This window comes from Falco punctatus (genome assembly GCF_963210335.1).
Source record: "Falco punctatus genome assembly, chromosome: 3".
Lineage (NCBI taxonomy): Eukaryota > Metazoa > Chordata > Aves > Falconiformes > Falconidae > Falco > Falco punctatus.
In genome coordinates, this window is record NC_137582.1 from 83,328,593 (window position 1) to 83,353,231 (window position 24,639).

Here is a 24,639-nt window from a genome sequence, read left to right on the forward strand (position 1 = left end):
CAGTTTTTCAGCATTATTTTAGTCACAAATGTATCAGCTACTATGACGAAAGTTAATTCCATCCCAGCCAGAGCCTGTCTGTGTTGGTGAATCCCCATCACCAAATAGTTTCAAAGCTTCACCTATCAACTATTCTTCGGTTACATTTTCTCTTGGCGTGACTTGGAAATTGTGACTGCTTTAAAACGTGAGATGCCGAGAAGAAATGGGCAGTACTGCAGACTGCTGCTACTGCTCTGCTGTTGGATGTCCTGACCAGGAGGTGCGGAGGAGGCAGAGGAGGGAGGGCTCTGTGCAGGCTTCGATGTGATTGCCAGGGGGAAAAGCTAGCACTCCTGCTCTGCAGGCTGTGTATGGGCTTGGTTTTCAGAAACCTGGAGCTTACAGCCTGTAACAGATCTTCAGCATGATGTGCTGATAGTTTCTAAAGATGCATGAGCTGAGACCTGGTCAGAATTAGGTGGTGGAGTGTTGGGTTTGGGGGTTTTTTTTTGCTTCCAAGGGCAGGTTTTGACTGTAAACTGCTGCCTAATTCAGAAACCTCTAGGAACACGGGACAGTTTATTTTAAAAAATTGTGAAATCTTGCATTTGCTTATTAACTTACGGAAATAAGGGGTTTGTGCTCTATACAAATATTGTTTAGTATTTAACCTTAGCATGGAAAGGCTGAAGCTTGGTGGTGGTTCTTTGATAAAATTGTAAGAAAAGGAAGTCTTTTTACAGGCTTGTACTTCTGCTCTTTGAATATAATAAATATATAGTGTTAGCGTTGTCCATAATTGTTGCATAGAGGCAACTGGAGGGAAGACAACTTTCGTCACAGCATACAGCATGCAACTAAAATTATGAAACCAAATTAATGAAACCAGTGCAGCTTGAACTGGGATATTTTTGCAGCAGGAGCAGTTGAATCTTTGTGTTGACAAAAGGGTGGGAATGCCGGTACTGTGATTTTGTGCTGTGGTCTGCCCGCCCCGGTCAAATAAAACAGCAAGCATATCTGAATAATGATAAGGTTATGGGAGACAAGCACCGATATTCAAATTAATCGTGGTGTGTTTGTAACCATCAGGGAGTAGAAGCCCTGTCTGGCCGTGTGCTTGGGTCAGAGGCCACAGGCCCCGCGGTCTCCTCAAACACGACTCCGTCACCCTGGGGAAGGTGCGAGGTTCACCACTGGAGGGCAACCCAGGCGCATCCCTGCCGCAGCAGACCGCTTCCAGCTTTCCAAAGCGAGCGGGAGCAGCCCGGCAGCTGTTTCCCAGCACCACTGGCACGGCACACCTATGTCACCAGCAAGATTTCACGTTTCCCTCAAGGGCTCAGTTACTTGAGCTAGTTTCATAACTGGCCCCATGTGCCCTTTTAAATCCAAGCTTCCACACTTTCCTAGGACCTGCCCTGCCTCTTTGACCTACTAGTTCTGGTTCCCTTGTTACCAGCCAGCTTTCCCAGTCTCGTTTCTTACTCTCTTCTGCTGTGTTCCCAGGCCTGGGATCCTTTCCTTCTCCAATTTCCCGCATCTCCATGCTGATACACCTGTCTTTGCAGGCACACGAGACAAGGCTTCCAGAAGCACACCACGCACATTCCTCTCCATCCTTCCAGGTCACACACATCCCACAGGAGCTACAGGATGCTGTGTGCCCAAGGCTGAGCTTCTGACTTTAGGTGCACCACAATGATTCAGAGAATTCAGGTCTGAGTAGATTTTTTTTTTAGGAATAGGGTTAAGCATAGCTGTGAAACAGCATTCTTCTTTCTCTGCAAACTGACACTTTTCAGTACAAATGCATTTTTCCTTTGCCTAATAAAAAAACCTGCTCTTTGATCATTTCTGTGTTCTGCATGGGGCAAGATGCCTCATAATGTGGGAAGTTCCTGTCCAGTGGTCCAATCTGAGAAGCTTACGCGCAGCCACAGATAGGGTCTTAAGTGGAGCAAGTAGAGCAGTCTGGCTAACAGGCGGCTCTGCCAGCTCCCTCTGTAATATCAAGACACCTGGATATGAGGATACCTAGACCCAGACCTGGCTCCAGAACCTGCCCGGGCTGCATGTCTCTATACTAAGGCTGTACAAAAAAGAGGGAACTGTTCTCCTCTGTGGCAGAATGGCATGTCTGTCCCTTGCACTGTTAAAAATTACTGTTACATTGGCTGTAAGGATGGTTATTACACCCCCTGGACTCTTACCATCACCCAGGGAGGGATGCTTCAGTTATGAGGTTTGGGTCTGGGAGAGTAGCCTTGTTTGTCCTCCCTGCAGAGAAGTACCTCTCCATTTCACATCTTGGAGGATTTCCAAGAAACTCTCTGCCAGGGAACATTTCTGGCGTGTTTTAAAGACCCAATTAAGTGGACTGACAGTGTTTGCTTTGTAAACAACTCATCTCTGTGATACAAGACTGTTCGCTAAACTCAAATGACCAGGAGGTAAAGCTTTAGTACATTCTCTGTAAGTGTGGACCCTTCAATATCTCCTGGTGTACATGTGTTAGAATCCACGTGCTTGTGAGATTCCTCCCTGAGCTGTTTGGGACCAGTGACTATTACGGTGAGGCTCCTGCCCTGCAGCGCTGAATGGCAGCAGCACCGGCACTGAGAGAAAGGCCTCTGCCACCTCCCTGGTGTCTGGGCACTCGCTGAACGTGTGCTCCCTTTGCTCCCCCAAAAGAGCTTTAGCTACTTGTGCTCCAGTCCAGCTCTGGTATGGCACACCTGTGTCACCTTGAATCAGACTGCTGGGGAAAATGCCAGGGGTAAGAAAGAGCTGGGAGAAGCCCCCCCAGTTTTGCTCCAGCACTGCAGTCAGGATCAGGCCCATGCCCTTGCTCCTGGCCTGAGCTATGTTTCAGCTGTGCCTTGCTGATACTGATGCTCTTTTGACTTCCTGGCTTGTCCTTAGCCTTGCCTTGTCGAGTGAGACTTGACGCAAGATCACTCGACTGGTGATCATGGCTCTTCACTGACCCTGGTCACTGTGGCTGGACCTGCTCTGCTTTTCTTCCTTGGGCACAGTGATGTCAAGGAGCTCTGGAGCAGAACGGTGGACAGAAATTGTCTGGCAGGAGCACCTCAGAAGGCCATTGAAGAAGTTGTTACTCTTCAGGATGGGCAGTGGGAAGACAGCTCTTCTGCAGTGTATGAGCAAGAAAGGCTGTACAGGCAAAGGTGGAGCGAACGAAAGAAAGCTGGGGAATCTCAAGGAAATCAGCATAATCTGATAACTCTGATCACAGTGAATGGTGAGCACTAAGGACTTTAGCCAGGGAAAGAAGAATAAAATATTGGAATCGGGAAAACTGATGTCAGTGCGAGTAATGCTATCAAGGATTGCTGAAGGCATCGGCTCTGTGGGATGGGGTACTACCACAAGCCCTCCCTCCCTCTCAGAAAAGTCGAGCAGCTGAGTAACACAGGATTATAAAAGCTCAGTGTGAATTCTGTTTGCAGTAGGGCCTATAATGGGTTACAGTGTTTTCTGCCAAAAGAAAAAGTTCAGAACTAGATGCTAGGTTTGGTAACTCATCTGTACTACGGTCATGTCTCAGGAATTCCCATTCTGCTTGGCTGGAGCTTCAGTTCTTCTCTGCCTCCATCAAAATAAAGGGAGATTTCTGTCTTCCGTCTCCGCACCAACCAGCTGTGCTGCCAAAGACTATATAGTCCTTTCCCTGAACTCCAACGTGTAGTTTGGTTCTCAGATCTGGGGTGGAGGGTGGGGTGGAACTATCAAGGACCACTAAATTTCAAGTTTCCAGCTATGTGCACGCTCAGCTCCTCTTGAGTCAAAAGTTGCTGAAAGCTGGTAAGTGTCTTTGAGGAATTTTCACCATGCACTTGCCCCGTTCTTAGCTTTATTTTTTTAAGAGACAGGGTATTGGATTAAATTAGACCTTTGGCCTGATGTGGTACAGGCATTCTTTACCTAAGTACAACCATGTTGAGGCAAGCTTTTTAAACTTTGTGTTATAGATAAAACTAGCTGATGTATAGAACAAGGAATAACTGGCTAACACTGGTGAAGTGGCAGATTGTTTCTGATTCTCATAAGGGAATTGTCAAAACTATGTAGTTGCCTAAAACTGTTAAAGAGGCCTTTAAATGTATCTCTTTTCCTGGAACATAGTCCAAAGTTACAGGAAGACTACATGCTTTCCATACCCTAATTTATAGCAGAAAACAACTAAAACTGTTTTTTAAATTTGGGTCAATATTGTACCGTTTCAATAAGCAAAAAAGCTTTAACTCACTAAAATTTACAGAGATACCATTGAAGCATCATTGCTTTTCCTCTTTAAATCTTTTTATTAGTTGGATATTAAACGAACACTCTTGGAAAGGTTTTCTTGAATTCAAGTTTAATTTGAAGTATTTTTAAAAGAAAAATAAAGATTATGCAAATATTTAAAAGTCTGGTTTGAATTTAAATATCCTGTGGTTTCTGATACAGTACAGTGCCTTTTTACACTGTGCAAAGAAAACCATCTAAAACCGGTAAGTAACCAAGCTGATTCCTCAAAAATGTCCTTTATTTTTTCACTCCAGATCAGGAGGGAGTGGTTTTCCTGCTGGCATAAACAAAACCCACATACACAGGGGACTATCTAATGTCACTTCAGCTGCTGTGATCTCAGGGCATCAGGGTCTCTGACTGTCTCTGTTTCAAGAAGCGCTTTGATTTATGTGCCTTATGGCACCTAGTTCTCAGAGTATCATAAAAAACCTGTCCAACATTAAAATTGCTGAGTTCCCGCTCTCTATCTAGACTGTCTCATGGTGAACTTCTCTGCCAGCTGCTCATATTCATCACTCACTGACCGTTCCCATCACCCAGCTCGCAAGTGAAAAGCCCTCTGCAATCTCCTGACCTTTCTTCCACGTGTACACCACTGACTCCTCTGCTGCCTGCTGCCAGGTACGTGTCCCCATAACCCACTGGCAGGAGCACTCAGGTCCTCACACTCAGCTGGGTTTTCCAGTGAACATAACGCTTCTCCAAGGACCCTCAAACCATCTCTTCATGGGCTCATCCCAGGTGGTCATCAATTCTCCCTGCTCTCTCCTGCTGCTTGAATTTGAGTCTTGGTCTGAGCTGACATCAGCTGGTTTCCTGTTTTTCACATCCAGCTACTGTGCTGGCTGGCATTTTGCAAGTGCCTTGACTAGACGGTTAGATATGAGGTCTTCTCATTAACACGTCTCTTGTAATTGGAAGAAGGCCAAAGGCTGGGAAAGGCAAGTTTTCAGCACTACCTTTGATTTAAGGGCAGCACTGATACTTCAGGTTAAGTGAGTGTGAGTGCTGATGACTGGAAATGAGCTAAGAGGGACAGAAAGTGATGTGTGGTGAGCACTAGGGAAGCAGGAGTGACTTGAAAAGACTGAAAACCCACTAAGGAAAAGATCCTTTGCTGAGTACCTTCGGCACAAGGTTGCAATGACACATTCTCTTAATACTTGTCGCACTGCCTCGCTTTTCAGCTATGTTGACTCACTCCCTAAGAAAAGCTGCTGCTACAAAACCTGTGGGAGCTCCATTTCTGACTCCTCAGGATCTAGGTCAGGCTCTCTTTCTTGCTGCTTCATGGTGGGACCATGTGAGCACCCAGGAGATGGACAGATCAGCACAGTCTTGTCTTCCCTTCCTAGGGACAAAGAAAGTTTGCAGCAATTCCTTCTCTTTTGCTAATAGAAAATATACCCTCCAGATCCTGCTTGTTTAGGAACAGCAGAGGACATAAGCAGAAATGTGCCTTTTTCCAAACTGAGCATTATTATTGCTTTTGAGTAGAAGTGCAGAAGCTAACAGCGCCAACAAAGTTCAGTGGATGTTTAGCAGTGAGTTCATTTCTTGGCTGAAACCAAGCATGGGAGAAGATGAAACTCAGTTCAGGAGGGAGTAGTTTAGAGCTGGTGGAAAACAGGTCATGTTACTAAGTCCCCAGCAAATCTGGATTCCTGAGGCAGGAGTTAGTGGGTATGGGTGTTTGAATCCTTGGCACTCTCCCAGTACTGGAAGCTTCACCTACTGCAACAGCAGTGCGAGCATCCGAGGGACTGAGATGCCGTAATGAGAACCCCTGTAGTGAAACAGTCCCTTTAAGGCATTTCACAAACCAGATCCCACTTTGCTTCAAGAAATTGCTCTGCGGATAAGGCAGAATGAGGACAGGACCTTTGCACACCAGCTGTAGTGCAGTGTGGGAATGTAATCCTTATCTCCAAGCCTGAGCTGTAGGCTCTGCTCCAGGTCATTAAAGGAAGGCTGGCTAGCTTCTATGAGGGTTTAAGTAGCGCCACTGAGCAGAGGTCTTGTCGAGCACACAGAGAAGGTAATTCAGTGGCTCTGGTGTCCTGATTGTCCAAATCAGAGACCTGGTCCTGTTGGCTTCTGGTCTACGTGCCAGGATTTCTGTGGAAGACAGGACCTGAGTGACCAGTGGCAGTGTATGCCCAGGCTGTGCTCCATCGTGGAGGAGGGATACAGAAAGGGTGGGCAGGCAATCATTTATACATATCCCAGTTTACTTGCCGCTGGAGTTTACTAGCCCCTAATCCAGGCATGTTGAATTTATCTTGTGTACAATTTACTCACCTACAGAAAATGCATACATTTATCCTCTCTGAGTACTAACATAACTGAATCTCATGGCAAAGCTGCAGGCCTGAAAAAGTAGGTTTGAGAAGGCTATAAAGCCTTCAGGAACTATTCATAGCTGTTCCCTATTATATATATTAGCCTACCAACAGCACTATAAGGAAAGAAAATGTGGGGATGTGAAGAAAATCCAATTAATTCCTTGGGTCTGAGGCTGTGAAGTCTAAGAAGACATGTATTGACTGATTTTCTGTTCTTAAATGCTTCTTTTCAGCCCCAGGGCACAGGCAAGAAATTATCTTCTTCAGTGACTGCCCAGACATGACTGGTCTGTTAGTGTTTGCTTGACAAGCTATACTGAGGGATGAGGTTTCAGTCTTTTAATCTAAGAAATATGTGTCTACATAAGCTCTTCCCATGTCTGCAGGTTGTCAGGTAGTAGCCCTTGGTTCCTAATTGCAACAAAATGATCTGACAATGAAATGGGGAGCAGATTTGTCACTGAAGCAGATACATGTTTAAATCACAAAGCTGAGACTGATGAAGGAGATTTGCAAAGCAACAGCTTTGTGAATCAGCATGGAAATTTCTGCCAGTATCCCATAAGACCCTGGAATAAACAGAAAAGTCAGAAAATGGAGCTGAACACTATCCATCCTAATGTGAGCCTGCCTTCCAAATGATCTGGTTTTGCTCTTGATAAGGAAAGGTTCCTCACCTCGAACAAAAAGTTTCCCATTTATCTTTCTTTGCCATCATCTGATTGGGATTATCTTTGGGAAAATAGCACTCAGACCTTAAGAACAAGCTGAAAGTTTAGAAGCAGGGATGTGAAATCCAACCTAATCCAACCTGAGCATTGATCCTGACCTGCTACTCTCCCCTGCATAATTGTAACACGTGAATGCTACCCAGCCATCCTCCGCTAGCAAGCCAAAAACGGTCCCAAGAGCCACTGAGGAACAACACAATCTATAATCAGGGCTTGGCAAAATGAGTAGCTGTGCCAAAAATAGGGAACACAGGAAGCAGAACCTTGGTCCATACAGGCGTTATTGCCCTTGCTTTCCCCAGCATTAGGAATTTAGAACCTATATGGATTGTGGTGAGGTATGTGCTTGACATTGCTGATATAAGATCCAAACTGTGTGGCTATAGACTGGTCTACTTTGAATCAACACATGAGAAATGAGTCGTTAAGTGACCTAGAAAGGAACTACCAGAGCTGCTCAGAGGGAATTGTTTTGACTAAAGAGAGAAGTATTGGTTTTGGTGCCTGGCTTTCATCGGGAATGTAACTCCTGCAACAGAAATGCCACAAGTGTTTTGTTTCTGTGGAAATACTGTGCGGAGTTGTGCAGATCGATATCTTTGTTAGACTTCATGAATTATCAGCCAGCCATCCCAGCAAAAATGTTTGCAACTACAGCAAATAGCTAACATGTCCCATCTGAGACCGCTGCAGTGGGCAGCTAGCCACCTTCACAATTAAATGTTTGACTGCAGCAGTCTTAGATGGGAATTTTGGACATAGTAGTAAGAGCAAAACAAGAAATATTGGTTCTGACCTGTGAAGGCAGTGGCATGTTGGCACACACAATGGGAAAGCAATGGCGACAGCAATGCAGGCAGAGCAAGGAGTCCAGTAAATTGTAAATTCAGGTGGAAGGGAGTCAAGTCTCCTGTTTCAAATAATACAGTCCTGAGCTAAAGTCCAAGAGGCAGGAGCTAGTGGTAAGAAGGGAAGGGGTGGAAAAGACAAGATAATTTGGGGTCAGGACTTCCAAGTCTTTGCCTAACTCTGGGGAAACAGGTATGTCTATTGGTTAAGGAGATCTGAAGTCAGGATTACTTAATACTGTTCCCAGCCCCAGCCTGCTGGGTGACCTGAGCTCAGGACTTGGCTCTGTGTCCAAATTTCTCATCAGTCAGGTTTCCACCCATTGAACCAAACTGATCCTTGGTGGTGGGTGGCTGGTTACCTTCCCCTCTTGAGGTCCCATCATTCCTTTGGCCAGTGCCACCTGGCAGCTCCCACATACCACTTGCTATAAACTCATCTCTGTCCCACAGTGACAGAAGGAAAGGAAAGGACAGAGGCATCCTATTACAGCCAGGTCTCTGCCAGCCCTATCTAGTTCCTGACATGCCCTTGTGCAGCCAGGAACCAGTGAGAGGGTGGCAGGCTAAGGGGCAGGGCAGAATCACTGCCTATCATAGCTCCCACTTAATCCCCACATTTCCATTATGGAGCAGGACAGAAGAGACCAACTAGTTCAGCAGTTCCCAGGGTAGCCCAGCAACAGTAAACTCAAACAGAGATTGGCAATGGCTACCTGCGAAGACATGCAGAGAGTCACCAGGAGGCTCTAACATCCTCTGCCCTAACCTCCTCCAGCACTGGGAATAGAAGCCACACAACCTGCCTGCTGAAGTCCACTCCTACCCTGCTACCAGCAGTACCCAAACAGCAGCTGCTCTTTGTGCAAGTGCTTTCTTATGTTTCTAGCTGTGATAAACAGTCCTGGTGGGATAAAGGTGCTGCAGTCTTCTCTGAAGCACTATGAGCAGAATGGGTATGAGGGAGGGGAACCTGAGGACACAAGAGCATGCCTTGTCCTGCTACAGCTCCCCAGATTAGTGGTGCAAGGAAATGAACTGATTTATATGAGTCATAAGTGAAAGAGAGTAGCTCCTCTCCCAACCGGGTGAAAAGAGCCATTGAGTTGTACAGTGAGCACCTGTATTGCTTCTTCAGAGCATAGTCTAAGGCGTTTCCCTCTGGTTCATGCACCTCCACTCGGGGATGCAGGACAGAGGAAAAAAAAGTTAATGGCTGAAACTCCATGAGCCATTGCGTGTTTCCTGGTCAGAGACCATGTGTCTTCTAATCCAGCCACTTTCAGTCCTGCAGCTCTTTGTCCTTTGGCATGACAATGAGGCTATGTGGCTTCTTAAGGCTACAGGCAGCTCTAGAAGACATCAGCTGGGTTGCAGTTGTTGCCAGCATGCCCCTACATGAGCAAAAAAAGGAAGGTAACAAGTTCCCACCATCTTTATCTGCTAGTTTTTGTCTGTTTCCATCCCTCTGCTCAGAAGGACAGTTGTTTGGAACAGGGTCATATTATGTGCTTTTTGTCAAAGCTCTGGTCTACTTTGTCTTTGAAGTGAAAGTCAAAACTCAAGAACAAGCAGTGTGGGAGGAGGCAGGATCTATGCAGTCTTGCACCTGCCCTATCATATTCCCTGGCCTGAGATGCTTTTCCCCACTCGTTTTTGGAATCTGATGCTCAGCCCTCTGCAGTCTTAACACCTGACATCTGTGCACAGAGTAGGAAGGGTTGCACAGACCCTTCATGCAGTGTTGTTCAGGAGACAAGGCTACAAGGGAACTCTGGGAAACATGGAGAATTACTCCTTCGCTACCCTTCCTAAAAAACTTCAGTCACAGTCCTAGTGATGATACTTAACAGAGTTGAAGTGGGAAGGGATGGAAGTAACACAGTGTCAGAGTCGGTAAGATGGAAGGAAGATCATACGTTGCAAGCTTCTAGAAATGACACCAGAAGCCTAACTGAGGGGAGGTCTTGACAGCTGGACTTCTGTCCTGCCTTTAGACACTGGGTCAGCCAGTCCAACACACTGACTTCTATTAAACTTCCTGTAAGAGGAGATGACATTGACCCCATTATCCAACCTGGTCCTACCCTCCCTTTTATATCCTGAGTCTAGCCAGCATCACAATACGGTCTATACGTTGGGCATATTGCTGACCTGTGGTTAATCCAGACAATTTGCCTAAGTGCGCTCTTCAACACTCAACATTTTAATTCTGAGATGACTGGTCTGTGGCACTGTTTGACCATCAGCACGACCTGGGGCAATCACTTTCATATCTGCCTGCATTTTCACATCTCTGTCTAGCAAACCGCTTCCACTTCCACTTCTTCACACCAAGACTTCCTAACTGGAAGGAGTGTTACAACCAAAGGATCTGTCCAGTTAATGGATCCAGGCTCAACACACCACCCTGCCCCTGCAATACAAAAGTGCTGGCCCATGCCTTACCTACACCCTGCAGGCTGCATTCCGCATCGCATCGCAGTCCTCAGGCTGCTGCAGAGCATGACTATTCAGGAGCCATGTGGAGTGTATGGTGCAGAAGAGGAAGAGAATCCATAGCGGAGTGCACAAGGGGACCCAGAAACATAGACCATGCATCCTACCAAAAGCCATGTGATCTATGCTCCCAGCCTGCACATGCGGTATGCTGCAGGCACCAGGGCACTAGGGCCTGTGTTCACACTTTGTGGACTGCAATCACTGCAACCAGAACTCACATAGTACAGCGAGCTCTATAATTACCCAATTTATCCCTTCATTCCACCCTGAACAGGAGTGAAGTACCATGTCTTTCCCTCCCCTTTGGAGCCACCTGATGCCTCTTTGGGGATGACACCAGATCCACCCCATACCTTGTGCCTACATTAGCTGAGATGTTGCCCTTTACAGTGCTGGGCATCTGGCCAGCTCTCCTGCAGCCAGCGGCTGTGCCTGCAAAGGGCCAGCATGTTTGCACGCAGCTCCGTTCCATTCAGCTTCTCCCAGCAGCTGCTGCGGGGGTGATGGGGACAAGCAGATCTTTTTTCAGACACCACCCCCCCGGGGATAGGCTTCAGCATGGTTTTTTATTCATTGATATAAGAAATCCAGCTGGAATTATACAATTATGATTAAGCCATTGAGAAAAGGAGCCCATGCTGGGGAGTTGGCTCAAGGCAGGGCCTTTGCTACTTTGCTTACTGCTGTGCTTGTTTGATTGTAACCCTGTCCACATCACATTATGCACATGATGCAGTCACAGTGCTGATTTCATCACGTAGCTACATATCACACAAAGTTCTGGCAGCAGAAACCCCTTCTGCCAAAGTCTCAAGGGTCTGTGATATAGATGACAAAAGAAACAATCCTGGTCATCACCACTGTTCCCTGCCAATAGCCTCTGTCACATCATCTTTGTTATGCAACATCAAATCCCTGATCCTCATCAGCACCTTCAAAAAGCAGTGTTGGTCCTGATGGAATTGGGCAGTTTCATCTGTTTCCCCAAAGATGTCAGTGTTACACCAGTTCAAGTTTTCTTTAATTTGGAATAAACCCTTAAATCTTGCTAATCCTTTCTTGTTGAGCCAGTTTTGCATCTTGTGCCCAGCTCTGCTGAGACCACCGCATGCAACGCTGAGCAGTTCCAAAGCAGAGATGCTGGGAGCCCCACACATCTCCAGCTGCAACACATGCTGTTCTCAAAATGAAAAATGTTGCAGCATGGTTGATGCTGGACAGGACCTCTGGAGATCGCCTAGCCCAGCCTCCTGCTCAAAACACAGAGCAGGTTGACCAGGGCCCTGTTCAATCAGCTTTTGAATATCTCCAAACACAGAGAAACCACAACTACTGTTCCAGTGTTTGGCCACCATCACTGTAAAGCCATTTTTCTTATGTTTAAATGGAATTTTCTGCATTTAGATTTGTGTACATTGCCTCTTGTCCTATCACCCAGTACTGCTATGAAGACTGGCTACATCTATTTTGTACCCTTCCATTGGTTATTTATACACATTTATAAGAATAGAATGGAATAGAATAGATTATTTCAGTTGGAAGGGACTTACAGCTATCATCATAACCAAAGAGCATTCCCAACTGACAAGTATTTCTTCTGTCCATCAGAAGTTCTTAATTCACTTAATGTATGCTTTATTGACTTTGCATAGTACTCCATCTTCTTAATCAATACAGCATAATGTAATTTTCTTGCTATCAATAGGCCATGCCTTACAAAAGTTGTGTAACACTATGAATTTACTTTATTAAACACAACTTTATTATCAAATAGAATGCTGAGTTGAGTGTTGCATTCCAAAAAGCCATGTTCCTGTCCTATAATTCTCTATTAGTAAGCATCTGTATCAGATTTTCCATTATTTTCACTGAATAATTGTCAGCTACCTGGCCTGTAAATCCATTGGTGTTATGGCTTCTCCCCTTTTTGTTGGTACCTTAACACTCCTGTGCTGTTCCAATAGTAATCAAAGAGTAATTAAGGCCAAATCTCAGCCGGCCACAGTTGAACAACATTTACTATGGTTTTGGGTAATGAAAGAGTCTAAGAAATGGAAGCAGCCAGAAGAAAACTGTGTCTTGAGTAGGGTAAGCAAATGCTGGTTGAAAAGGTAGATTGGGGAGTTGGAAGGAAGACACAAGGGTTAAGTGATGTAGGGAGCAGGAAAAGTACAAAAGAATAGTATGGAGGTGATGTTGCTTACCAGGAAATGGATAGTAGAAAGGGGATGTTAGTGAGGAAGGCAAGCAATGGTAAAATGCCAGTGGGTGAAAAGAACTTGGAAAAAGAGAGCTGGAGTCTGGGGAGCTACAAAAGAGTATGTGCAGGAAAGGATCTGAGATGAAAGAAAATCTGAGATGCTAGAAAGTGTGGTGCTTGAACATTGCATTTTTAGAAGTTACAAAGCCACTGAGAATGGATACTGAGCTGGAGATGTTTCCAGGAATAAGATCAGGCTAAGAGCTGGAGGGGATTACCAACAGCGTAATCCTGGGGACTGGAAAGAGGAGCAAAGACGAGTTTCTAACACCTAATTCCCTCCTTACTACCTCTTTCCAGGATTAAAATGTGCACCTAGAAGGACATTGCGGGATTAGGAAGGGTGTGTTGCTGGGGAAGGGTTAAAGCAGTGAAAGGAAATGGGAGAAGAAAAGTCTTGCAGAGGGGTAACCAGGCATCTACAAGAGCATGAAGAAAATTCTCTTAGAACCTGAAGGCAGTATAAGGGAGGAGATGTGCTTGGGCTGGCATTGGATAGTCTTGGAAATGGTTTCTTGGGACTGGAGGATTCAGGAGAATAGGAGCAAGGAAGAAGTGGTAGTGGAGGCTTGTACAGAGGGGCTGGCTCTATGAGGAGAGAGCAGTCAGTCTGGAGGAGGATGAGGAGTGAGAGCAAGGCAATGGTGTAGGACTGCTAGGAGGTATCACTAAGACAATTTTGATGGGGTTATTCATACAGATAAATTTATGTAACCTGTGGTTACAGCTCCTCTGTTAGCCTTTCCCGGTGATGCTCAGGCCAACCACCCTCACAGTGCTACTGTCTTCTTAGCTCAATCATACATGTGGATGTTCATGAGAGTGAGCTCACTTTTCCACTTGCATCTAAGCCACTCAGGGAGGCAGAGGGGTGAACTGTGCTTTAGCAGGGCTCTCAGTGTTTGCAGAAGGCCATTCTCCTAAGTGGCAGGAATTAGAGGGGAATTTTTGTGCAAACTAACACTAAGACTCCTGCTGCTAACAACCTCTGTGCACAAGAGCCTGTCTCTTAGCTGGTTCTGAACACAAGGAAATGGGAAGAAACCTATGGCAGTGGGTAGGTTACAATGTGTGATTCCCAGCGGCTTTCTCCAGCACTCCACCTCCATGGCTCCCACCACCTTCTCAACACCATCATCAGTCCCCAGCTACCATCCGCAGTCATATGCTGGGGGGTCCCCAGCACTTCTAACCCACCATCCTGAAGCCACCCTTCAAGGATCATGATGGAGGCCCAGGCAGCATCCAGGGGTGGCCCCTGCCTTGCGCAGGTTCTGTCATGCCCCTGCTCTCCCACAGCAAGCGGGGCCCCACAGGCCTTTTGTTATGAGGGAAAAAGAGCCACATACAGAAACACAATAGTACATATTTTGCTCTATTTTGAGACAAGGCAGGTGCTGCAGCCCCTAGAAAATGCCCTGGAGTCCCTGTTGTCAGGAAGCGAGAGGTGCCTGACATGCAGATAGATATTTCCAAGAGGAAGGAGATGCTTTCGAGCCCCAAGGAAACACGAGGAAGTTGCACTGGGCAGCACTGAGCCATGGGGTTAGGACCATCAGCGGGGGAAGGAGCCTGGCTCCATGACAGCAGGGAGAGTACTGCAGAAAAGTTGTTCTCTGGGTCATCATGGCCTCTCACGCCCGGGCCATTGTAATGCCCCAGACCCCACAGCCCCCTGCTAGGTGAGGCATGCCTTCCCTCCTCCCATGGGGAGCAGGCTCTAAGGCTTCACCACAGCCTCCTCGCTGTGCCCGTCCTCCAGCCTCCAAGGGCAATCCACATAGCGCAGCGCCCCACTGACAGGGCCACGCTTGGTGGGATCTAGGGCCAGCAGGCTCCGCAGCATCAGGGCGGCCTCAGCCGTCAGGCGTTTCCAGTGGCGGGGCAGGTCCTCCTCCAGGCCTGTCTCCTGCCACAGCATGAAGTCCTCAAAGAAGGGGTCATCTGGCAGGCTCTGCTCCCAGGGGAAGTAGCCTGTCAGCAGGCAGAAAAGCAGCACGCCGAAGGCCCAGGCATCCAAGCTGGTGTCAATGGGCACCCCCTGGGCATCAGTGGTGTTGCTCAGCTCGGGGGCGGTGTAGGGGATTACCCCTGCCACCAGCTTGAGCTTGGTACCCTTAGGCCGTGTAAGCCCGAAGTCAGTCAGCTTGATGCGCCGGCACTCGGGATCAAAAAGCAGCACGTTCTCAGGCTTGACATCACGATACACGAGCCCTCGGCTGTGGATGAACTCCAGCGCGCTCACAAGCTGCTTGGCACACTGCTTCGCGGCTGGCTCGGGGATACCGTCCTGCACAGGGAGAGAGGCAGGCGGTATGGCACACATGGGGCACCTTGGCAGCCCTGCCAGCTGCGCTGTCACCTGCGTGCTCTACACTGGGGGACACTTTTGCATTTCTGGTCTTGCAAGCCTGAAGCTGCTTCAACACTATAGACCCCAGAGAGACCCACAGCCCACTGCCTTTATCGCCCTCCCTCCGACCCAGGCAGACTACACAGGGACAGGCAGACAGGAGGACAGTCCCCGTTCCCATGGCCTTGTAGTAGCGCTCACTTACCCGGGGTTTGATGATAGAAATGAGGTCTTTGTGCAGTGCTGGTTCATAGAGGAAGCCATAGTATTGGCTGGACTCGATGGCAATTCCAAACATGCCGATGATGGCAGGGTGAGTGGCAAGGGAAAGCGCCACGCAATACTCGTACAGGAAGGTGTGCAGCTTGGTACTGGCTTTGGGTAGCAGCTTGAGAGCCATAGGAGTCCCTGGGGATGGGGAGAGTGGGTTAGACATCCCTGAAAGTCACTTACCCCAAGGCCAGACAGAGAAGGCACTGAGTAGCCATGGGTCTCAACACTCACAGCCACAGGGAAGTCTCTGGGATGAAGCTTTCTGTGGTTATATCCTGTGGACACCAGATCTGGGAGCAGGCATTGCCAGTGTGAGTTTTGAGCCAGTCAGGGCATGCACAGGAGCACCGGGCAGAGCAAGGGAACTTCAGGCTACATGGGCCATCAGTCTGGGATGAGGAAGAGTAGTGTCAGGGCCTCTGGGCACTCACAGGCCTTAACAGCCCGGCAAACCCCACCTAGGACCCCCACTCACACATTCTCTCCATAGGCCTTAGGGCACCATTGAAGTTCAGGCTTGGGGCTTCACACTCTGCCTGAGCTGTGTGGTGGGACTGCTGGTTTCCAGCTGTCTTACATCCACAGTGGTGCCTAGCCATGAACCCTATTGATCCTGACTTGTGGATTGACATCCCAGCTTGACCTTGGACCTGCTGCTTCGCTGTAACCTTGCCTGATGTTCTGGGCTGTCCCCTGGCATCACCTTCTCCTTGGCCAGGTGCAATGGGATGATCCCTGGTTGGGGAGGTCTCTACCCCACCAGTCTCCCTGGGGACCCCCATTGTACCTGGTGCCTGGCCCCAAGGAGCCACCAGCCCACCCAGCGCCCTGGTCAGCAGAGAGGAGGCAAGGCACAGTAGCTCATCGGGCGCAGTCGGTTCCTTACCTCTCTGCCTGTGGGTCACTAGCATCACGTGGCCATACTTGCCCCTGCCCAGCTCCCGGATAACCTCATAGTGTTCGGCCACCTCGGTGCGCACCAGGCTCTGAGCTGTGATCTCCAGAAGCTCATCTAGCACTGTTGGTGCTGCTGTCCCTGCCGCTGCCACAGCTGAGCTCTCGGCCATTGATGAGCGCTGCAGAAACACCACAGCGCAAGTCAGGAACATCACAACATGCACAGAAAAAAAACTGGACACGCCACGTAAAACCTGCCATGGCAGGGGATATTTCTGCCACTTGGAGACTGAGCACTCTTGTAGCTGTGCTAGAGTTGAGCTTGTGCTTTTATACAGTACACCTCTGGGCAAAGCCCCTCATCATATAAAAGGTCCCTTTATTGAAGAGGACCTCCTTCAGTCCTCTAATCCTTCCTGGCCTCCAGGCAGGTGCTTTACTCTTGTAATTGAAATCCCTGGAGCCTCTAATTTCAAAGACCTGGATCACCTTTCTGTGTCAGCTATACTAAAGCTTGGCCTTCCAGGCCTCCTCTTACTCTAGTCTTCAAAGTGTTAGGCAACAAGCAAAACATTAGCAGGGTCTCAGATTATCAAGCATGACCCAGTCCTCTTGCTCTCCATAGCCTATTGCAGCAAGACCGTGTCTCTCTACTCAGAAACCCACCCCTACTGCTCATTGAAGAAAGTCCTTGAGGCAGTTGCCCCTCAGGCAGAGGCACAGCTAGCCCACTACAGAAAAGGGACTGCTAGTCAGAGCCAGTGTGCTCTGAGCAAGTCGAAGGTTGCTCAGTACCTCTGACTGATGACACATCTGCTGACATTTCTGACCCAAAGTCACTTAGCTGTGCAGCCAAGGAACTTAGGCAGGAAGGAAGCTTGGACTTCAATGGCATTTTGAGCTACAGCCAGCTGCTTCTGACCCATTTCAGAGAAATGCTTTTTCAGTCCCCTCAGCCAGCTACAAGGCAGCATTTTAAGGCACCTGTGGCAGCACTCTCCCCATGACTACTTCCGTATGCTCTGAACACAGGCACCCCAGGCCTGGGAACCCATCCTGGCTTTGGAGCAAGGTCACAGAACCAGAGTCACAGGATGGTCAAGGTCAGAAGATACCTCTGGAGATCACCTAGTGCAACCTCCTGCTCAGAGGAAGGTTAACTAAAGCAGGTTGCTCATGACTGTGTCCAGACTGGTTTTGAATATCTCCTGGAATGGAAACTCCACAACTGCTCTGGGTAACTTCTTCGTGTCTGGTCACCATTATGGAAAAAAAAACTTTTTCTTACGCTTAAATAGAAATTCTGTGTTTCAGGCCCACTGCCTCTTGTCCTGTCACTCTATATCACTAAGAAAACTCTGTCTGTGTCTTTTTACAGGTATTTACACACATCAATAATATGATTCCCTTAAGCCTTCTCCTCTTGAGGCTAAACAAGTCCTAACTCTCTTAGCCTCTCCTCGTATGAAAGATGATCCAACATCTTAATCATCTTCACAGACTGGATGTGTTCCAGTATGTCCATATCTTTCTGCTGAGGAGGCCAGAATTGGACCTGCTACTCCAGATGTAGCCTCACTAACGCTGAATAGAGGAAGGATCACCTCCCTCGACCCGCTGGTAGCACTTTGCCTAAGGCACCCCAGCATGCAGCCCAAGAGCCTGAGTGCTGCAGCATTTTCAGATGAGTCTTACACACTGTACAGTGAGCCAGAGCTCTGATGTAAACCCAGTGGCTCATATCTGCACCTACAAACTCAGGATCTCTTCCCATCAAATATTCCATGATAAAGGCATATCACATGATGCCTTTCTGGGGAGGAAACAGGACCTCACATTGCTCAAAAGGAATATGGCATCCTGGGAATATGAGTGGGAACAGAAAGAATTAAGTCTTTTCCCTTAGTTTTTACATTACTTTATCTGTGACAGAGCTTATTACAGTTCCTTCAGGTCCCAGCCCCCACTGCTGCTAGCAACCTACAAAAAGGCTGGAATTGTATAGGAGACAGGGACTATTTGTGGGACAGTTCCCCTTCTTTTCCCTTCCCTTCTTGCCTAGACAGCACTGCTAAATCTTATCCAATTCAGAAGCACAAAGTAATTGGCTCCACTTTTCTGCAAAGGCTTTGCCTTGATGTGAGAGCCAACAGCAGCCACAGTTAGTACAGTCCACAGGGGAGTTCAACAATGAACAAGTGCATGCATGGGAGGGTATGAATGGAAGGCTGGGGAGAAATTTGCAGGGGAAGACAGTCTGAAAAGTATTTTAGAGAATTTGCTTTGATGTCCTCCTGTTTGCTGCCCAGCCAGCACAGCTTGTGAAATTCCACACAGCAAGGGCATCGCAGAACCCACAAATGGACCCACACAGCCACTAACATTTCCAAGATGGTGTTGCCACATTGAAATGTTAAAACAAACAGTTGAAAAAGCTTTTTAAAGAGTCCTAGCTAGGAAGATAGTGAAAAAACTTAAAATGTAATAGAACTTTGAAAGGCATAGACCTCTCTTTGGTATTAGATAGGGTAAAGCCGCACTAAATGGGGAGTGGAACAACAGGGGAGACATCTGCTTGTCTTGTGCAGAACACAATAGATTTATATTTGTGAAAAAAATATCAGAAGATCTTTTCTGTAAGACAGTGTTCCTCCTATATCAAATTCATGGTCATATACAAGTTCTTGTCAGCAAATAGTTTATGATCTTCTCACTTAACTTAATTTCTCAAACTTCAGTTAGATAAAATTTCTTCCCTTGTAGCCTAGCCAACTGTCAGTGCTATCTAACCCAAAGTTAGAATCTTTTTGCTGCATCCACTTAGTGTATTATTCAATAATTATATGATTTTCAATATCTATTCATTAATCTGGTTTTTATTTGTATTGAATTATTTATTATATGATTCATCTACTCTGTTTTTTATATGATTCATTAATTCTTTCCTATTTACTGTGTGAAAACTTGCTTTTGTGAATGGGACAATGTGCTTCTCTGTGTATTCTTGGTTTTCACTCCAGCTTTGGGAGTCAATACACTTCAGTCCATAAGGGTTTGCAGTAAAAAACATTCCAAAAAGCTCTTGTGTCTTTCCACTCCATATTTCAAGTGAGCTGCAATACAGGTTGCAAGGATCCTTAATTCCATACATGGCCCCATTGGCATGGGAGGGCAGATTGTCTGGGTACAGAGTAGAACATCAAAGTGAAATAGCCTGGAAAAACAGAGCAACCGGAGGATATGAGTAGAGCGTCTTGAGGAACAGTGACAATCCTGTGGGTCTGATCAGGGCTTCATATGAATGAAACCCCAGCTGTGGTCACTCCAGAACAGTTTGCAGGCTTTGGCTCTTGCTGCCCTTGAGTAAATTGATTACAGGATGCAGTCCATACTTCAAGGAATAGCCAAAGGTGTCAGGTCTTTCTCTGAGATACCACTGCCATTAGCTAGGAAGCTCAGTGAGAGCCAGATTTAGGTCACTACTGAGTAGAGTGTGCCTGCGTGCTCTGCACCTGTCTCTGTTACCTTCTAGAGTGCCATTTGCCCTTTGCAGAATGACAAGCACTGGGGAGGAGGCCACCAGGCCTGGCCAGGATGCACTCACCATTTGGCTGTGCTGTATTGAAGATAGAAAGCAGGGTCCTTTTCAAAACTGTTCTTTCCTCCACTGTCCTTACTGTGCTTCATCCCTGCTAGGGGTCCTGTTTCCAGGCTGTCAATGTGTGTAAAACCCTAATTCCACAAAAGAGTCTCTGATTACAGCAGCAAGAAATTCACACCCCTTCCACTATCAGGAGATGCTTCCTAGCTTCCTGAGTTGAGAAGGAGCCAGCCGACAGAGATATAGTATCTTAGTCTAGGAAATGTTATTCCGGAAATGTTATTCTAGGAAATGTTATTCTTCAACCAAAATGATTAATATATTTGGTCCAATAAAGCACTTCATACATGTCAAGAGCCAAAGACAGTATAATCTCTGTATAACAGAGATGGTGCTATGACGTCAGGATCACAGAGGGTTTTAGGCTTTAAGGGAGCTCTTGAGATCATCTAATCCAATTCTCCTGCTCAAGCAGCAGCAGCTGTAGCAGGTTATCTAGGAAGGTGTCCAGTCGAGTTTTCAATATCTCCACAGATGGACATTCCACAACCTCTCTGGGCAACCTATCATGCTGTTTGACCACCCCCAAAGTTTTTTGTTTGTTTTTTTTTTTTAAAGTGTTTTCTTCTGTTTACATGGAATTCCTTCATTTTAAGTTGTGCACATTGCCTCTTGCCCTGTCAATGAGCACTACTGAGAAAATTTTTTCTCCCTTTTCTTCATTCCTTCTCATCAGGTATTTATATACACCAACAAGATTCCCTCTGAGCCTTCTCTTTTCCAAGGTGAAGAGTTTCAGCTGTCTCAGCCTCTCCTCATATCAAAGACACTCCATTAAAAATGGCCTTGAGCATATGGCACGTAGGTCCATTTTCTTGTCTGATCTTCTACAGAGCTTTAACCCTCACTCAATAACCAACATTTAGGGCACCTCTTACAAAAAGTCATGCAGGCTTGATCCAAAGACAAACTTTGGTCAACTATATATAAAAGCCAGTGTTAATATTCTTGCTGTTACATATTTATATGATATCCTAATCTGAATTTACCTAACCTGCTGCTAAAATTTCTCAGCCAGAGAAGAGTTTTTTGGTGCCTGTTATATTTCTCCTGACTCTTGCAGGGTTTATATGCACTGTGGTCAGAGGTATGACCACAGCCTATGAGAACGTATTTTAAACTAGATTGACTAAAACTAGCAGGGTACAGCCTGAAACTCAGACTATGTATTTAACCGATGCTTTATTTAGGCTTCACAAACCATCTGGCACACTACTTCTGGGGTGACCACATCAGTTAGTTAAAAAACAGGTAGGAAGCTTCCAGAAATTGTTGTCACATTTTGAATTTTGAATAAACATCAAAATTTTGAATTTTGAATAAACATCTCCATGCTTTCTGATCAAGACACTTCTCAGTCTTCTTATTGGTTAAATGCCTTCAAGCAACCTTCTGTCCAATCCTTAAATCAAGGCCTATTCTCCAGCTCTCAAATCTATCTTAAGGCTCTTTTCTGAAGCCTCACCATTTTTTTGCACACACACACACACACCACACCCCCCCCCCATTAAAACACCAGCTGCTCCTGAGGGAACGCCTCCTGTGACGCATTCAGCTAGAATTACCCTCTGCCTTATGCTGTGGCCCCAAGATGTCTTTTTGCAGGAACATCACACTGAGAAGCTGCACTACCTTATACATCCATTATGACTCCAAAGTTTTTCCAAATTACTGTTGGGGTTTTTTTTTCTGGAAAAAGTCCACTTCCTCTTTAAGTCACTTTTTGGGTGCTGCCTGCTTCGTTTCTACCTGAATACTTTTGTACCATGTTTAATAAAGGACATTTTGCTCAAACAGACTTGGTGTATCAAGTAATTCACATCACTTGGTGTCTCTGTTGTTATCTAAGTGCCGTGTTCATTTCTGTCTATGGGCTGTGTAAGGACCCTACCTGTGGGGTCTTTCCATTGACCTCTAAGTCATTGGTGGGACTTTGGAGCAGTGCTCAGCCCAGTATTGGTTCATAGAGCACCTGCCAGAAATGTCCCACCCTCTCATCATTCCCTGAAATCTACCTGTACAAATTCATCTTGGCATTGATAAAAACCAAGAAGCCACACATTTTTACTGGATTTTAAAATAAGCCAAATACAGTGGATATTAATGTATTTTATTGGTGTCCTCACTCTACACAATTCATTTTATTAAATCCTGACTCTGTTATAATTTTTTACATTTGTCAATGATCTAGAAGATCTAGAGGAAAGCACTGAAATCATCCAGAAAATGTTTGCAAATGACACAAAATGGGTTTGGGTAGATAATGCGTTGCTTGATCGAACTAGTACATGCACACATACAAACACCTTTCAAACAACCAAAGAAGTCAAGAGTTTATTCTGGTGTTGAGTGACAGAATAAAAAATAACGTGTTATTAATTAGACAATTCTAAGTTCTTCATGCTGCTTTGCAGATAAAATGGGCACCGTGTGAACTCAAAAATGTAGATCTGGTACAGCCTCACTTCCTTGGCAAGCCTTAGTATGTAGGATGATACAGAATTGCACTAGAAATATCTACAGTGATACAGATACACAACTTAAAGATACAGATAGAAGTCTAAGAGAATTAACAGTACAAGGGTTACTGATGTTTCAGGTTCCACTTCTGCATTCGTTCTGCAAGAGTATTGAAGAGAATGCCCAAAAAGTGTCAGACACAGGAAACATCAGCAGTGAGTGGCAAAATGGCATTTTACAGATGCTAAATTAAGAAAATGAGCTTCACTGTAAATGAAAAAATAGATATAGCCATTCAGTTTCACATAGACTAAGAGATTATAACAAAATAATAGATCTACTCTGAGGCGATATGCCTCTTACAGTGAACTCTAGTTTCTGCAGAGGTTCCTATACACAGATGCCCTGAGGCAGTCTGAAATTTAATCTCTGAAAATCAGCTGAGTTAGGAAAGCTGTATTTTTGAAGAGCTGGCCACCTGCTAACGACTTCTGCGCTAGAACTGAGAGTATCATGCACCAGTGGATTTCATATTTTTATTAGAAGTGCATTCCTTCCATTTGCTCTGCTTTGCATTCTTCTTTATCTACTTTTTAATGATATTTTTGGAATGTTAAAAATATACTTATGTGAAATCTTGGTTTCTCTAGGGTAAATTTCCTGAATTCTTCTGAAGGACAGCTGATGGGTCAACAGAATTAGTTCTTGGATGTTTTCTTTCTTTTTTATGGTATTGATGAGATCACAGTTCAGCAAGCTAGCCCTGGTGTCCAGAATCTGATGGAAAAAGGGCCAGATTAAAACCATGAGCAAGGCAACAGGGCTGACAATTACAGGGGAAACTTCCAGGGGAGCAGTCTTTTTAGCTTATCAAACAGATAGCAAAGAATTGAGACTACCATCTGTATGTACCTTTGTGGGAACTAGAATGTCACTGAAGAGGGCTCTCCCAATTAAGTTAAAGCATTATAATAAAACTAATAGCTGAAGCCGAAATGAGGCAACCTCAGTTGTGGTGCAGATTTTGTGAAGAGGGATATTTTCCCCTAAAAAACCCTCATCAAACAGTATGGAAAAATACCCTTCCATCTCTCGAACTTTTAAATTAAGAGCGGTACTTTTTTCCCCCTTAAAATGTCCTCTAGTGCAAACCACATTTAATGCAGAAAAGGGATCAGAACATGTTATCGCAGCGGTTGTTTCTGGCCTTATTGCCGGTACATTTATGAGCTGCTTCTTAAAACTGGTCAGCAGGCTAGTGTTTAATCTCACCGTGGAGAACCGCATGACTGTCCCCTTAGCTGTATTACTTATTGCTCTTCTGGGGCAGAAACCCCTAGCAGGGTCCCCAGAGAGAGAAAGCCTCTCCCCAGAAAGCAGTACGCCACAATCTCCGCACAGCAGCCTCCGCAGACAGAAATCGGCAGCAATCTCACTGGAACAAGCCACATCACACCCTCCTCCCAACCAACCAGCTGGTACTGTGGCACCATCCCAACGGACACAACCGGACACAAAGCAACCTTTTGGGGCAGAGCCACCTAACGAGCTCACCATCAACCAGATGTGGGAAAGCGGGTGCACTCCACGTTGTGACGGCGTGCTACACCGGAGTCTCCAAAACCTGTTTGTGAGGGGTGGGTGCCCTTTTACGTGCCTGTCCAGTCTCATTCATCCTGCCACGGCTGTAACTTCTCTTCCCACTCGCCTTCCCAGTCCGTACCAAGCCTCTCACCTTCTCCAGCAGCGCAGCGCTGACGGCCGGCCGTGGGCTGCCTCGCTTCCCTCGCTGCAGTCTCCGGGCTGGGTTCAGCTTGCGCCGAGCAGCCGGAGGGGCTGCCAGGCATTACGGGGCTAAGCGTGACGCTCCGCCCCTTCCCCATGGCTCTGGCCCTGGGGCACGCTGCCTCCCCGCTGAAGGTGACCTCTGGGAGGGAAGAGGGGGAACCAGGGGAGAAAGGGGGCTATCCATCTGCCCTGTTTATGGAGGGGGAGGTGTGGCAGGGACTG

General features: G+C 46.4%; 1 protein-coding gene across 2 annotated transcripts; it reads right to left on the reverse strand.

The window, feature by feature from the left end:
* Positions 1–12,926: 12,926 nt before the first annotated feature.
* LOC308061708 (serine/threonine-protein kinase SBK2-like) lies at positions 12,927–24,488 on the reverse strand. 2 transcript variants are annotated; one of them, XM_080382058.1, is made up of 4 exons: positions 24,365–24,488; positions 16,498–16,687; positions 15,544–15,746; positions 12,927–15,275 (listed from the first exon to the last, which is right to left on the reverse strand). In XM_080382058.1, exons 2-4 carry the CDS (start codon positions 16,676–16,678, stop codon positions 14,706–14,708), a joined length of 954 nt encoding a protein of 317 aa, XP_080238184.1. In that variant the 5' UTR covers positions 16,679–16,687; positions 24,365–24,488; the 3' UTR covers positions 12,927–14,705. The 2 variants fall into 2 exon arrangements, with proteins under 2 accessions (XP_080238184.1, XP_080238183.1); XM_080382057.1 differs by having other exon boundaries at positions 24,184–24,488.
* Positions 24,489–24,639: the final 151 nt, after the last annotated feature.

Bases quoted from the DNA above. Each gene is read 5' to 3' on its own strand.
- LOC308061708 (XM_080382057.1), bottom strand. From the start codon at position 24,300: ATGAGACTGGACAGGCACGTAAAAGGGCACCCACCCCTCACAAACAGG. The intron at 16,688-24,183 runs GTGAGCTCGTTA...GTGTTTCTGCAG, and splicing joins TTTCCCACATCTGGTTGATG to CGCTCATCAATGGCCGAGAG. The intron at 15,747-16,497 runs GTAAGGAACCGA...CCCCATCCCCAG, and splicing joins AGTGACCCACAGGCAGAGAG to GGACTCCTATGGCTCTCAAG.